This window comes from Hesperophylax consimilis, chromosome 12 (assembly GCF_061612785.1).
Source record: "Hesperophylax consimilis isolate HC1 chromosome 12, BYU_Hcon_1.0, whole genome shotgun sequence".
NCBI lineage: Eukaryota > Metazoa > Arthropoda > Insecta > Trichoptera > Limnephilidae > Hesperophylax > Hesperophylax consimilis.
The window spans coordinates 3,975,799-3,992,009 of NC_142847.1; the positions used below are offsets into that span (position 1 = coordinate 3,975,799).

The 16,211-nt window shown below is 35.9% G+C and overlaps 1 protein-coding gene across 2 annotated transcripts in view; it reads left to right on the plus strand.

Annotated features, from left to right (window-relative positions):
* stet (rhomboid serine protease stem cell tumor) overlaps nt 1-16,211 on the plus strand; it is a 147,550-nt gene that overhangs the window by 103,155 nt on the left and 28,184 nt on the right. For both annotated transcript variants that reach the window (XM_089637649.1, XM_089637650.1), the window contains exons 2-3: nt 1,972-2,084; nt 4,769-4,886. In XM_089637649.1, coding sequence (XP_089493775.1) covers nt 1,972-2,084; nt 4,769-4,886 — 231 coding nt within the window. The remainder of the gene's footprint in view (nt 1-1,971; nt 2,085-4,768; nt 4,887-16,211) is intronic.

The following is a 16,211-nucleotide window of genomic DNA, read 5'->3' on the forward strand; positions in this document are numbered from 1 at the left end:
AATTTAAAAGGGGCACGAAATACTCTCCGTTGGAAGGCAGCCAAGGCTTTTCAGCTCAAGGGGTGGAATTGGCAAAGACCTCCAGCCAAAGGTACCACCTGATGGATCGGATTTATTCTTATTCTTCAGTCGAGACGCAAACCCACCCAGACTCTACATAACTTGCTGAATTGAAAGTCAAGAAAAGCAATCGATATCGCTCCGGTTTCTCTATGGCTGCGATTGACAAATTTGATAACAAGTTTTTCAAACTTTCAAACTTCTTTAGTAAGAATTCTCCACCAATAAGAATGAGTTTCAGTTTTCTCACATTCCGGCCACTCCCGAGACATCTCGACTGATTGTGATTTATTACTTTCTATGCTCAACTTTTATTTATTCCTTACAATGGGCTTTTCAATAAACAAAACAAAAACTGAAAATCGTTGTGCTTTTTTCAAATGGATACTTGGCAAAAGTCCTAGAAATTTACGCACATATAAAATATTATTTTTGGCCTCTCAACTGCAAAGCAAACAGCAGGCGTATTATTTCACTGTTTATCAGAATAAGAAATAGGCAAAAAAACTCACATTTCTTTTAATTTTTTTTAACAAGATACAACATATTTCGTAATACTACAAAGTTTGTGTGCCAGCTATTGAAATATAAGCATTTCATATGATGCCTCTGATAATAATCGTTTCTTCAATTTTTGGTGAAAAAAAAACATAAACAAGCCTTCAATTATTCTCATTTTCCCACTCTGTGTTCATTTTTCTCAATTGCTTTAAACTAAATGGGCGGCGTTACCTTGCAATATAACAACAATAATTGAATTAAATGTTATTTAGTCTTTGTTATTAAGAATTACGTAATTATTGTAGTTCGATTTATCACATTCCCTCTTTGAACTTGCTAACGGGAAGAGAACGCCGATCTCCGCATTTATAACGGTGTTTTTTTAAAGTTGCGTGGTTTAGAGAACTTAATTAATCCGTGATAATTTCACACGAATTTACACTTGGCTTTCGAGAAAAATATTTATTTTAGCTTAAGTTGACAGGCATTTTTTCCCATATGAACGGAGAGATTGGAAACTTTGGGTTCGTGAATTTGTTACGTGGCAATGGAAAAAGGTTACACGTGTACCGAACTTGTACTTTCTCGTTTTATTGAAAGTTGGAATGGTTTCGCTATGGGTAATAATCGTGTCCTTATCACGATTCCGCTGCCCTGCTGATTTGTTTTCAGTTTATCGTTTTCCTTATCATATTATTTCGATCCCTTATTGTAATGGCACCGGTACCTAGCTACTGTTCTAGTTTTCCATAAATCCTAACCTTCCTGTTTCGTTTCGGCCTTAAATGATAATACCCATTTAATGAAAATTTATCGTTGTTATTGTTATGAGATTCTCATTATGGTAAGGCACGAATATCGGAAAACTACTAAAGCAGTTAATAATTGAATAAAGAAAAGGACGTTGAAATGAAATTTATTATTTTCTTTTCAAGGATTTTAAACTTCATTTTAGGGTAAATACCTAGACTCTGAACCTAAGAACCTAAAATAGATTCTTAGGTTCGCAGTTTTTGTTCATTTAAAAAAATATATTTAAAAAACTGAAAAAAAACAGCTTACAAAACCTATTTTAATATTATTATTACAAAACATGGCGTGAAGATAATCAATTTTTCTATTAATATTTTGAAAGAAATAGCTATTAAAATGCATTATTTTCCATTTCAGCTAGCTGAAATAGTTATTCTCATCGTTATTTAAAATAATGTGTGCATATTAACCGTGTCCAGTCCATCTATATATTTACCCGTTTTACTAGTGTCTGATATGATTCTTGTGGCATCTTGAGTGTGAAACCTTTTTTCGGTCAAGTCTCCTTAAATTGTTTTTTTGCGGATATTATTTGGCAATTTAAAGTGTATTATTTTGTTGTTCTTATGCTAATTTTTAATTGTTTATTTGTTCCAGATGAGCGGCAAGAGGTCCAGGAGCTTTAAATGCGCCGTCCACCACAGAGACAGGGAGGTGTGCTCCGAGAACGACTTCCATTTATTGCAGAGGGATCCCCCGCTCTTTGCAAGGTAAGTTATCCTTAATTGTATTAAAAATCCATTTGTTTAAATTGTTCAATTGATTCTATCATTGTTTAGTTTTACAAAATAATTCTATCTATATTGATATTATCTATTCTAACGTATTTTGCTTCCGTTTTCTAAAAGTTTTGAGCAATCTAAAATTCTCTCAACTAACCCTGTCTTTATCTGGGTCCATAATCCGAAGCAATGATAATAATCGGTAGTTTTTTTATGATTTTTCTTATATCTGGAATTAAGTAAGCGTAAGTGTACGCAGCAAATGTTTCCAGTATTCTGCCTTGTAGCAATATATCCGTAAAATGTACCGAGAGCGTTCAATTAAAACATATTTACTTTTCTTCCGTTGCAGACGTGATCTCGCTATAAGCGGGCTCGTTAAAACCGAGTTCGACTGTATTATCTTTTTATTTGCATTATTTTCATATTTGATTTTTTGTTGTTATTGTATTTGCTCTTATTTGAATGCAAGATATCTGTTTGTCTTCAATTTAGTTTTCTGATTTTTTTTGTTTGTTATTCAGTTAACCCCTAGCCGAATTAAGAAATTCAGGGAGAATCTCGCCTAACTTTAGTTTGCAGTCCTCGGAATATTTATGTTCCCTTTTAATGGCGTTTTAAGTCCCGAACTATTGGCCATTAATTTGTCTGCAATTGGTCCTACCCCAAAAGCTCATCATTTTATTGTCTAGACCGAAGAAAAACACCACCACAGTCTAATAGGTTTTCCGATTAAAATTCCAATAAATTTTCTCTTACTCTCACATGTTTTAATATCTCCATCCATTTTATTTACTCTCCCACTCTTTCTACTTTATGGAAATAAATTATTCGTCTTTCTCTCTTAATATCAATTTATTGTTACCGTTACTCGATGTTCTCGATTATGATTTATGCCCAACTATAAGCTATTAATTTGTCTGCAATTGGTCCTACCCCAAAACTCTCATAAGTTTAATGTCTAGACTGGAAAAACGCGCCCACAATATCACAGGTTTTCTGATTAAATATCTTTTCTTTTATTAATACTTTTTCAGGTCAATTTATTATTACGGTTACTCGGGGCTCGACGGGGAAACAGCGATCTTAAAATACGAATTATTTTAAATTACTCACTAATTTTGGCCTAACTGTAAATTACATTAAGGCGAGTACACTGTCCCACCATTGTGTTCCATCACGGAATTCGATGCCGTGTGAAAATAAATTGTTTAAGTCGCCCATACTTCATTATGTCATAGCTGTCCTTTGCTTGTTCGCTACCTATTAGTTTTCCTTCCCCGGTGGCCATAATTCTTATAACCTCTATAATATACAACGTTGATGTATGGCTTAATATTAAATGATTTCTTTTCAAGTACGTTGTTACGTGAACTTTATGTATTTTCGTATATAATGGGCTTGTTTCGTAGTTTTATAAAATTATTTTAAAAAGTTTTCTGGGCCTTTCTCTGAAATTGTGAGTATATTTTAGTGAAACGACTTCCGGAACTGAATCTCCTCGAAGCCTTGTTGACCGTCATGAATACATATTTCCTATTATGGGACTTTATGGTCGGTATATCTTCTCGCGGCCCATTGCCAAAAGCCCAGCCCACAGTAACAGTAGTGCGGTAAACGACCTTTAGAATAGTGTGGGCACTGGATCAAAAACAACGTGTTTATAGACATTCTGTCTAGTGTCTAGTCGCGTCGCGAGAATTGTCCAGAAATCACACTTCCGAACAGCCTGGGAAAGTGCCTACCTACAGTCCTGCCACTGAGAACTCCGCTGTAACCTTTCTTTCTTCTGCCAATAGTCATTAAAAACGTTGCCACCGTAAACTTATAAAATCCTGCTACTGTCCTTGTTGAAGTACATGCATTAATTAAAACTAGATTTCACTGACGAATGTCGATTAATTTTTTTTATTTGTAAATTTGTGATTTTGACTACACTTTTGACCCGTAAAAACTAAGCTCCTGAGAGATCCTTCGCTTCCTCTATTTCTGCGTCGCTTGTGCGAAAGAGGGAGAGGTTGCAACGGAGCTATCAGCGGAACGCCTATACCTATCAGTGGTTTTTAAGTAGGCGCCAGTACGGACGCCGTCTCCTGTCCAAACCGCCATTTTTCGAATAGCGAATTTTCCCGCCGTTTTCGCGTTCCCGCCAATCGTCTAGACGGCCTCTTCCTTTTCCTCTCCCGTCATCCTGTCGGGCGGTCGCCGGGCGCAGAAATAGAAGTCCCGAAGAAATAGTCCGCTAAGTGCAGTACTTGCGCTTAGCTTCCGAGCCGATTTGCATAAGTATGACCCATATCGGGTTCTCCCGTCGGTCTATCTTCAATGGCATAATACTTTATTGCAGGGCTTTGAATAACTTAGCAAGGCTTCCTTCCAGTTCTGCTTCGCATATCATTTCATATTGATAAGCTTTCTTTTCCTATGTGATTGTTTTGTCTCTAATTTGTCCTAATTCTATCGCAATGGGTGGACCTCTCTTGAATTAGTTTTTTTCCACAGATTGGGTGTTTTAAGCTTTCCTCTAGTATTTTTAAATGCATTCCCATTTGATAAGTTGTCTTCTCCAAATAAATTTTTAGTATCTCTATCTTTACATCGCAGTGTTTTGTATTAGCCCAAGGTTTAGGTTTGTGAAAATTTGTTAATAATGTTATTTGCTTTGTTCGCAGGATGGTTCACATAATAGCAATGGAGGTTCTCCCGGAGGAGCGGGACAGAAAGTACTACGCGGACAATTACACGTGTTGTCCGCCGCCATTATTTATCATCTTCATTACCTTAATAGAGGTGAGTCCTTTTATTAATTATGTTAAGTAATATTTATATGCAAGTTTGGCATCGGTAGGCATCTTTTTGTTCTGATATACCACAGGTGACTAACGATGGACGTGATTTAAGGAAGATGATTTGGAGAGGATCGTTAGGAATTCATTTATATTTATTTTATGAACAAGAATAGTTTTATTCCGGACTACATGCAGGATTTATGCAATGCAATGTAATCCATGTTGACATTATGACTTACGTTAGGTTTGGCTCACATTTTAATGGGTTTTGTATAACTTTACCTAACCTAGCCAAAGCCTATAGTGTAATTCTATAATTTCGGGCGATTCATATTCACAAATACAAAATCAACAATTTCCTAACAATCTTATTCACAAAACTTTACAAGAAATAATGTTGGATTAATTTGTCGTTGTCATTCTATTTGGACAATTTTCTTTCCCATATTTGAGGTTAGCTAGAAATTTATCATGCTACACCATAATATTTCTCCGAATATTACGTTGTTTTTGACGGTGACATTTTTCTAGAATAACAGAATAATTAGAGGAAACCAACCGGCACTTATAATTCACATTTCTCAGTAACTACTGCGGTCGTTTAGGGTTATATCCGTTCCCGAGAGACTGATAAAACCCTATTCGGGATTCCCACACATAAATCGGAAATCGAAAGATCCGTTTTGTCGGGGATAATCTACGAAAGTTTTGACACCAAAAACGGAAAATCAAATAAGAACTAAATAAACCAAAATGGTAGAGATTTTTGTAGACTTTCTTGTTTTCTGTTTGGCCAGTTAGATTCTTATCGCTTTATGTGACTCCCCTCTTGATATAGCCATTGTTTATCTGGATCGCGAAACTTAAGTTAATGTTATAAATGGTGATTGTTGGTTTCGTTTGGTTTATTTCATTCCACTGCAGCCCGCTTTTATTTATTGTGTACAATTAGGGTTTAAAGCTCATTATTCCGACGCAGCTCTGATGAGGAACACTAATTGCTCTGGAACTGTTATTTTATGGCCTTTTTGATTTTGAATTTGAATGTAGTCGGACAATCGGACAGCTTAATAAATACATCAGATGTATGTTCGAGCAACTTGCAATGGTGTTTGAAAACATCGGCCTGACTAATACGCGGTGCTAGTGATATTGGCAATTCGCAATGGTTTCGAACTCCGGAAGTATTTTGTTTTAAATTTGTACAATTTGCTTAGTGGTGTAAAATGGTTTGAATGTGTTGGCAAGATCTTTTCGAATAAATGTTTTAAAACTTGGAGACAGATCATTTAACGTACCTGTAGGGTAAAAAATCTTTTGAATTGTGTGTAATCAAACAAAAGAGGAGAAAAAACTCAAACATTTATCCGAAAATTAATTTTTTTGAGCTTATATTATGTTGAACTAAGAATTTGTGGAGGACATAATTTCCTCTCAATGTATCAGAACTGTCAAAGGGTTTGGACCACCTTGCAAGCTGGATCATGTTCCCCATCAGGTGCAGCATTGGCTCTTGTCTATCGACACGTCGCGTAGCTCCTTGTCCCCTTATCGCGATGGGGCGCTAGTTCCGGCTTTGCATACTGCGAGTGCACGCGCCATATGTCTCTCTGTAGCTCACCCTTACGACATCCTCTTTTTAGCCCCTCTCAAGATATAAAATGTGTACAACACTTGAAATACCGCCAAAGTAAAAGGATTTTCTCTACTATTTGAAGAAGTGAGATGTTTGTGTCTGGTATTATCTTATCAGAATGTATGGTGTCAAAATATTTTACTATTTCACATTAACTACTTTCCTTAAAAATTATTTAGTTCATACGTAAGCAATTCTCTTACAGATAGATACAATAACAATCCTCTATTTTTGGCAATATGCATGCGTTATTTCGTGATTCTAATTATTGACTGGTCCGGCGCCTAAACTGCTACAACTAATATTGTGATATCCTAGAGAGTAGTTTAAGAGGTTTCTCTTAGATGGCGTTGGATAGTAGTTTAAGAGGTTGCCCATAGATGACATATGGCTGTCGATAATGCAGGGATTTAGTCTAAAGTGAATATTATTGCAACCTTAAGATTGTGGCCCAGAATAATTCCTACCGTCTGATGCTAAATAAACCATCAGAGCTCTCTTGTTATCTATCACAATAAAGACCGAATTGTTTTGTTAATCCGGGAGTTATATCTAAAATATCAGGAGTTACAACAAATTGGCGCAGCCGGTAGGATTTATTTTGGGCCTCGACCTTAAGGTTAAAATGGTGTTAATTATAGACTCAATCCCTGCATTACCTAGTGCCATATATGAGTAACCTCTTTAACCACTCGCTAGGATATCATTTTCAGAGTTTTGTAGTTTATCTGTAATCATTTTCACCATGTTCTTGTAGATGAACATAACATCCCCTGTGTGCAATATTCATGTTCATTGATGCGTAATTTTAAATTGCAAAGGTTTACTGCAGCAATGTTTTCAATTTTCCATCTCGCTGCCTTTCAGACTAATAGGTGCGATTTTGTAGTCAGTTTCCCTTCGTTTATTAGGTCGCTCCCCCATCGGCATGACTTTATCCCAATTTGAGGGATTAATTTGCCATGCGTTTTTCAATTTAACGTCCCTTTCAATTTTGTTTGATACTTTCGACTTAATTCATCTGATATTTCGTTTAATTTAATTATTTAAATATTTAAACATATGAGAAATAAGCCGTGCTGTGCTACTCTTTTCTTCGGCTAACGTTTCGGAGAAATTTTCAATATCCATTATCATCACCACACTACAGGAGTGTCCGAAACATGTGCTTGAAACTTAACATCATATTGCCCGTGAGAATCAAATCCAATTCATGACAGTTTAAACTTCTCATCATACGAAATGCTTTCACAAATTAAATTCTTCTTTTTTTATTCTTATTTTTTGCTCTCGAAATATTCCCACTGACCGATATTCGTTTTTGAAGGATCTCTTTTGATTTACGACCTCCCGTCAGCTGCATGTTTTCCATTACGATTTTGGCATCTTAAGATGTTATTTGCGACTAGCTACACGAAACGCCGTCAGAAGCTTTTATCCATATGAGTGATTTTGCTACAACTCTGACCGTAGCATAGCCCAAAAATACTCGGCAGTTTCTTTTGGTTGATTTATGTGTAACAAGTACTGAATCTGCTGAGGTTTATTTTCCACCCTTACTCCATTAGTGTACCCTCGCCCTTGCGCCTTGTGATCGATTAATTGACCCTTGTTTATGTTTCCTCATTCTCTCTTCACTTGGATCGTTTACTGTTTACTAAGAGGGGGTGCGTTGCGTTGCACATTACGTGCAATGAAAAGTGCCCTGGACGGTTCTTTCGGCAGTTTTAGTCTTTAAGGCACTCTGTCTCAACTGTGCGGGTTACCATAAACATTTTTGATATATAACGTACTAATCTGCCAGAAATAAGAGGGAATTGTGAATGAGTAGTAAAATTTCTCGCATTAACTTTATTATGGTCGAGTATTTTTGTGCAGTTGTCGTTAAGTGGTAAATTTGATATGTGTCCTCATTACAATAAACCGCGTTATTTTAGTAACGATAAGTGCTCCATTACTCACAAAGATTTACCTTTAAAATGCGAATAAAATATTTCATAAATTTTAAATCTCAAATGTTCATAAAAACCGGGCCAGCTCAAATAATGCCGTTTTGTCCACCCGACTTCTTAAATACAGCCGTTAATATACGAAATATATCTCGGTACAGTCCAATTAGGATTTATTTTCTTCAGTTCCTGGGGAGCAAGGTTCAATCCTCAGTCAAACAATTTTTTTAAATACATCTATTAATAAAAAATGATGTACAATAGAAAAAAAAATCGTTTACAGATTTCTTATTTTATTGATTTTCTTTTACCCGACAAGTAATGATGGTAATTATTTTAATTGAAGTGCTTTTGTATCAGTTGCCTTAACAATATAATAAATAGTGATTATTATTCCTCCATCACTGGGTCTCAGAAGTTAGTACCTTGTTTACAGTTTAACCCCCGTACTGTACCGTCTATGTGACCCCGTCTCCGGACAGAAGGACCGGGGGTAGGGGGATGAAATAACCCAGGCCTGTGGTTTTTGTAATTCCGTAATTCAAGGCAACCCTGATTGCTTTGCTTATCGTAGATTTATTGTCCCGTAATTTATTTATCGTACAATTCCATCTATTTGTTCGTGAATTTCGAACAGTGTTTTCAATTTAAATCAAAATTATTTTTCTTATTTATTATGCTAATTGAATTTGAGCTTTTCCGTGTGAAAGAGCTTTTTCACTGATATGAAATCACGCAAATTAAACCCAGGTTTTTCGTATACTAGTATTTGACGGCCTCCGTGGTCGAGAGGTAATTACTCTCGACCAGCAAGCCGAACCCCGGCGTGCGCAAGTAAATTTTATTTCATTAATTTGTGTTATCTCACAATTTTAAAGATAGACAAACATTGCCTGGTCATGACAATATTTGAAAATCTCCTACTACCACCACACTAAGCGGAAAATATTGCTTGTGTTGTGATGGAGGACTTCGGAAGAGCCGAGGAATTGAACACACTACGCCTGGGTGGACCCAAACTCGATGTCAACTCAGCCACCGACCGGTCAAAAATAATACAATACATAATAATACTATATAGTACATTATCGGAATGTTTTAGAGTAAAATATACTCTCAGTATCGCCCTGGTGTAAGACCACCATTCAGAACTGAAGCGTTGCTTGAAATAGCTTTGGCCGTGTTTTGTGACCATATTTGAATATCCAGGTACTTCCACACTTTCGTCTCCTCCATCTCCTTCCCCTCCCCACTACCTTCAAGCTTACGACATACCCCATTTGGGGATGCCATAGTCTCACTGGGAGCAGTGGGGACTTTTGTGCGGGTCACATAAAAAAAATCCAAACATTTGAAGGTGAAAAGGGACCGTGAACATATTGCATTTCACGTATAAATCGTTCGTTCTTTACCTTATCATGTTCAAGCTAACCCCGGAGTAGAATTTTCTTCTTTTCCACCCTTAAAATTGCGTAAAACACCACCCTCTAGCTATTAACTTAACATGTAGTATTCACTTTCTCCGTTTAACGACATTGAATTTCTCTACTCCCAGGAAACTAGACAATACAGCGTCCTGTTCAACTAGGTCACTGATGAACAACCTTTTTAACCGGATGGCCAATTTATTCATTTTCATATTCAGTCGGTGGTGGCAAACTATTTGTATTTTATAAAACGGTATTTTCTTTCATCATGGAATCATGGAAATTTTACGTCTCTTTTTTATTTTATGAATTTTTCTTCAATTAAAGGCCTATTAAATATGAGTGACATTCGCTGCCGCTGTGGGTAACGAAAAACATCACGCGGGATTCCGCCGAGTATTTGTATGAGCTTTCGTAGTTAAAGCGAAACTAACTGGTTAGGCAATAACTTTTGTACATTTCAATAATAAAAAAATTTTTACTGTTCACGCACGATAACAGTGTATGTATTTATTCATAGACGGCGCGAACGTGACTGAATAGACAGGCTAAAGTTAACAACGTTTCGCTACACATAGCAGAAGCGAAATCCGCCTTAGTTTGAACTGTGAGAATATCGCATCCCCACTTGGTTTTCGCTACTCACAGCGGCAGCGAATAACGCCTATGTGTGAATAGGCCTTAAGGTCAAACCACGAAATGCTGTATTTTTAAGAATATTGTTGCATATGCAAGAAAACCTTTTTTTATTTTGAGCTACTGATTTAAAACTTATGCAAAACTGAACAGAAACGGGTCGCCGATCGGGAGTTGTTCATCACTGATCTAAGTGTAACATAATGATCTTAGTTGCTATAAACTACTCAACTAACTTCAAGTTGCAAATTTCGCTATTCAATCGAAAATTCTTAACATTAGAAGTCTAAAAACTTTCCACCCTTATATAATATTTTTTGCGTAAGTGCCAAAGTTTTCTTTTATTTCCGCTTGCAGATTCGGGACTTCTTTTTTCGCGTTTTACTTCCGACCATAATTCTGCAATAAAGTGCAATGGAATGAAGAGGGTAAGCCCTAGTTCGTACTTTTGGGGTTTATGGTTTATAGCATTCGCCTAGAAATTGTCGTTGCTTCATTATGCACAGTGGCTTTTAGGCAAATGAAAACTTTCGTAGGAGATTTATTTTATGTACTGATTTCCGCAAATGATCCTTTATTACAATGTTTCATTTAAAAATGTTCTATTTTTAGCTATTCTTTTTTTACTTCCGTAACAAGAAAACATTGGCAATGTCACCAAACTCCTCTGAATAGAAATATTAAAGCTAATTTTTAATGATGTTTAGAATATCTTTATATTAAATTTGCTTAGTTAAAAGTTAAACCACAGATAGGTAATCGGATTCAACTTAAGCTCCGGTTTGATTAAAACTTATTACATGACATTTAAGCAAAAAAAATCTCAAAAATGTATTTTTCGTGCACTTGTCACCCATTTACTTACGGTCCTCTAATGCTCCGCTGAATTTCTTCAACTCCCCTCCCAAGGTGCAGGGGGGGGGGGGGGGCAAAATACCCCGATTTGAGAATCACCGCTTTATTACATTACACATTACGGCACATGTATGTTAATGAAAGTGATAATGAAATTAGTACCACCAAGTGCGCATTTTACACATTAGATAAAAAAAGATACGCGAGTATTTACCCGCTGTATAACATCAGTGTTGCATTTTACCTTGTTTTTATTTACACTTCCCGTGCGGCGCGGCGTCCCGCTCAAGTTTTTATGATGCTTTTTCACTTATTTATTTATGAATGGCATCCCACACGTGCTCTTCTCCTCTTTCCTCTCTTTCTGCTCCTGCCCCTTCTCCCACCCCCCAACACTCTCTGCCTCAACAACATACAATACTACAGCGATACGTGCAACTCTAAGGTTAGACAGACGCCATAAAGAACTTTTAGAAGTTGGAATGGTACCAATTCAATGATATGCTTTCCGATAATAATTATTCACTCTTTTTCAAGCTCACACGGCCAATCTTTTGGGGTGATTATTTGTGAAATCTAAACAAAATCTGTTTGGTCAAAGAGTTCATATTTATAACTCCTGACTATTCAATAATGATAATGTCAAATAATGCAAATAATTTAAATCTTAACTATTTAAAAAGTAAATTTAATTTCACGCCACATTTTTTCTGACTTTAAGATGTATTGATTTTTACAGTTCCTTAAATAATCAGAAAGCTCATAGCAGAAGTTTGGCGGAATGAGCGTGACTCTGTTGATTGAAAGACCCTTCCGTGCCTTTTTTATTTGACGAAGCTTTAGTCACATTAATTTAGTATTTAGTTTCAAAGTTAGTTCAAATATTAATATCCAATATTTGAGTCCGTTCAATATGGATAAAATATTATCTGTACACTCGTATAATATCTAGACCCCTTTCTCAGTATCCATACAAATCCTAGGCGTTATATTCTGACAGCAAAGGGTTGGTATTGACCCGCCGCGCCGTAATGCGAGCCCTATGAGCTAACCGCATGTTATTGGGAATGCCGCAGGGATCGAATACCACGCGCTTCTAAATTACACTGTGTAGTCGTATCATTTACTTTTTCCTTCCTTCGTTTGTAGGTCTTCTTCCTTCCTGTAATCAAGCTCACGTGGTACTGCGAGTTAGGTTAGTTATTGATTTTGCGAATCTTACCGTACCTACCTAAATTAACATAAAAATATCTGGGAAATTTCAATCAAAATTCAATTCAAAATTAAAATTAAATCTGAAACTTTCACCCCAAAATTTTTTTTTTTAAATCGGAAACAAACAGTAAAATTGTTATCGAATCCGTGTATTTCGTGCTATAAATAAAAATCTGGCATCTAGACAAAGGTGTTTCCGGTTAGCAAAGAAACTGTCATAGATAATGCCGATTCATAAATCCTATAGCCATACGGGAATACAGTACTTGGACTCATAAAACATATCACATGTCTAATATATCCTTGTGCACGTGTGGTCTTATATTTTCCGCCTTGCGGTGACTTATCGGTAAGACGCTAGGGAAACCATTCAAGCCGATTAGCGGCTTACAGAAGGGGTGAGTTTCCTTGCCCTATCAGAGCGCTTAAGCTCTCCTCCGTTGACCCAAGCTTCAGTTTCGTGCAAAGTCGACGTTTCCGGCTGAAGGGTCCGAACCCCTGTTTATTACCTCCAGATTTTCAAGCCTTGTTGTATTAGATGTGTTACAAAATAAAACATAAAAAATCATGTCTTGATGAAAATCAAGAATAGTCTAATGTCTTTTTAAATGTGTGCTTTTGTTTTATAATTAATATTATGAACATGACTTGCTGACAAACTGCTTTGGCAGTTTAGCGGGTATTTTGAAGAGTAAAAAAGGGAAAATAAAGCGCCTACTCTTCATACATCTACTCGTATATTCTCTTATAATGTATCGACTCTTGACAGGAATTGACTTAAGTCAATTCACTTGTTAGGTGAAATGTTTTCCTGGGACATCCACGTCTTTTTATTAAATTTTCTTCTTTTCTCCGTCCATCCGCTCTACATGTCAAAACTTCACTTTACTTTACTTTTGTATCCCTTTACTTCATTTTGTTTATTTGCCTTTCGTTGATTTTGAATCTCCTTCATAATGTGGTTATGCACATTATTACTCACAGATCCCATTTATACTGCAATCAAGATATTTTTGTTTCACTTCCACGCCTAAAGTTGTCTAAATGACTCGGTCCAAAAACGAACAATAAATCAATCTATGAAGCATTATAAAATATTATTATAATGGTTCCCGGTATTGGCTTCCATCGCGGTATCTATTTTATCTAATGGTCGGTTAGATTCTACGAATCCAGCTACCACCATTCACTTGTCAACATATAATCGTGCGTTAGGTCCAAAATCAAACAGCGTGGTACACAACACCAGTCGACCAGTGCAGCGCGTGGGAGTTCACAAAAGCAGATGCACCGAGCTGAAGTGATGCAGTCGTCCGCCTAAATAGTTAGTTTATTTTCGGAGCACGTGCTGGGACTTCCTTCCCTCGCCTAGCCACACCCTCCAGGTAGAAAGAATAATGGTAGGATATCGAGATCTCAGATAACACAACCAGTAGGTTATTATTAATTTGGGATTGTTCCTACTGCGCCACGCCGGGAGGGGGTGGAGACTAAAGGCCGAAGACTGCCAAAGGTGGTAATAAAATCTGCTTTGCTCTTTTTAGTGCCGGATTATAGCCATCGTAAAGTTGTATGCATTTCTTTAAAACTTATTAATTAGTTGAACATTTGAACACCCGTCAATTCTTGTTTACTTATTTGATTCCATCACTTTGAAGGTGCTTCTTTTTTTAGTGCCTCTTCAATTAATCGTCCTTTGACTTCGTATTACGGGACGGGCGTGTTGTTTACGTTCGTATTTCATTAAGTGCTGGTTTCATGTTATATCCAGTATGCAGGGAGTTCACCACTTTAGGGTTCTTAAGTATACACGCTAATAAATACCCGTAAATCTCAGACGCCACACGTGAATTAGCAGAGTCAACACGGGAACCGTATTTATACACCAAGATTCGTCTTGCAACACCTTTTTTTCGTCATCAGCTGCCGAACTCAACGATGAAAGGTGATTCCACATCGAGGCGTGGTACACAGGCTGCAGTACTACCGTCATGACACATGTCCTACTTCTTAGTTCCACGCAGAATCTTAGGGGGCTAATGGCAGAATATATTATTATTATTGCTTTATATTAAGATACCAAGTGCGAGGGGAGGATATTGCACACTCGGATGCGGAAGATGGAAAAAAAGTTTTGAACAAAAAATTAAAACAAACGCATTCATCGAACAGGAGCCGGAATGTAAACATTATCAAACATCGTTCAACTTATATTTTATATTTATAAATTCAAGAGATAATAGTTTATACATTTCTAAAGCACTATCTAATATAAACAAACCCGTTATTGTGTTACTCTATCGAAAATTGTCAACTTAAACATTAAATTATTTTTAAGACCGGTTTAGAAAGAGCCCTTCCTTCGTCAAACAAAATTTTAACAAAATAATACATAGTTTTACTGTCGGGATTTTATAATATGGTTACCTACAATTAATATTATTATAAATGAAAAAAACATACACTTAGTAAGACACCACTTTATTTTTGAATTAATAACAATAGTCAACCGGGTTTCGCTTGTCCCAAGCTTCATCAGGACTAAATATCAACTAAAGCAAATTAGATACAGGCACATATAAATATAGGTAAATGAAAACAATGAGTGAAAGAGATACAAAACAGATAGAAAGAGATGCAAATAGAAAATGTGGAGACAAATTATTAAGGATGATGAGGAGGGTGGGGGGGAAGGAAATAACAGTTTCAGCGGCGGAATAAATTTAATATGGGACTATCAGATAAATTAATTTGGTTATTTATTATATTTAAATTATTATTAACTGCTTTTTTTATTTCAAGGGCTTCTAGGTTGTTTAATCTAATTCCAGATCCATTTTTATGCAATATTTTAGTTCCCGAGATTTTATCGAATGAATGATTAGATTCTATTAAATGATTCGCGAATTCTGAAAAGGCATTATTGTTTAAACATCGTAAATGTTCTTTTACTCTTAAGTTGACATTCCGGGCCGTTTTTCCGATATAAAAAGCAGAACAATCATTACAATTAAGTTTATATATGCCCGAGTGGCTTAGTTTGTCGTCTTTATCTTTAGTATTAATTAAGTATTTACTTAAATTATTATTAGTGTAAAAAGCGGGTTTTATTTCAGATGGGAATTTTTTAACGCTTAAAGAAGAAAAGTTATTTGTATACAGAACTCTACGCCATTGGAATGTTTGATTTATATTTATATTATTAGGGTTATAAGATTTGTTAAATAGGAATTTATTTGATGCTATTTGTTTCAATTTTTTATTAAGAATATTGTCTATTAGTTTTGTATCATACCCTTAGTGCCCATACCTGCTTATTACCCATAGTGATTATAACACAAAAATTGAAGATTTCATCAAAAATGATGTGTTTAGTGTCTTACCATCTGACCCTACATCTAAATATTTAGATAGTATAAAATGTGCTATAAAAAATTCTAAAAACTCCATTTTTCAAGATGATTCTTAATTGCTTAGCAACGCTAGTTTAGGCATATACTTTGCATTTGCTCTCTGATTAATTTTTGTAATATCAGATAGAAAAGAATTAGCTTTGATCCCAAAAAATATAAATATTTAAAGAAGAGTATATCAGATAACGCATTAAA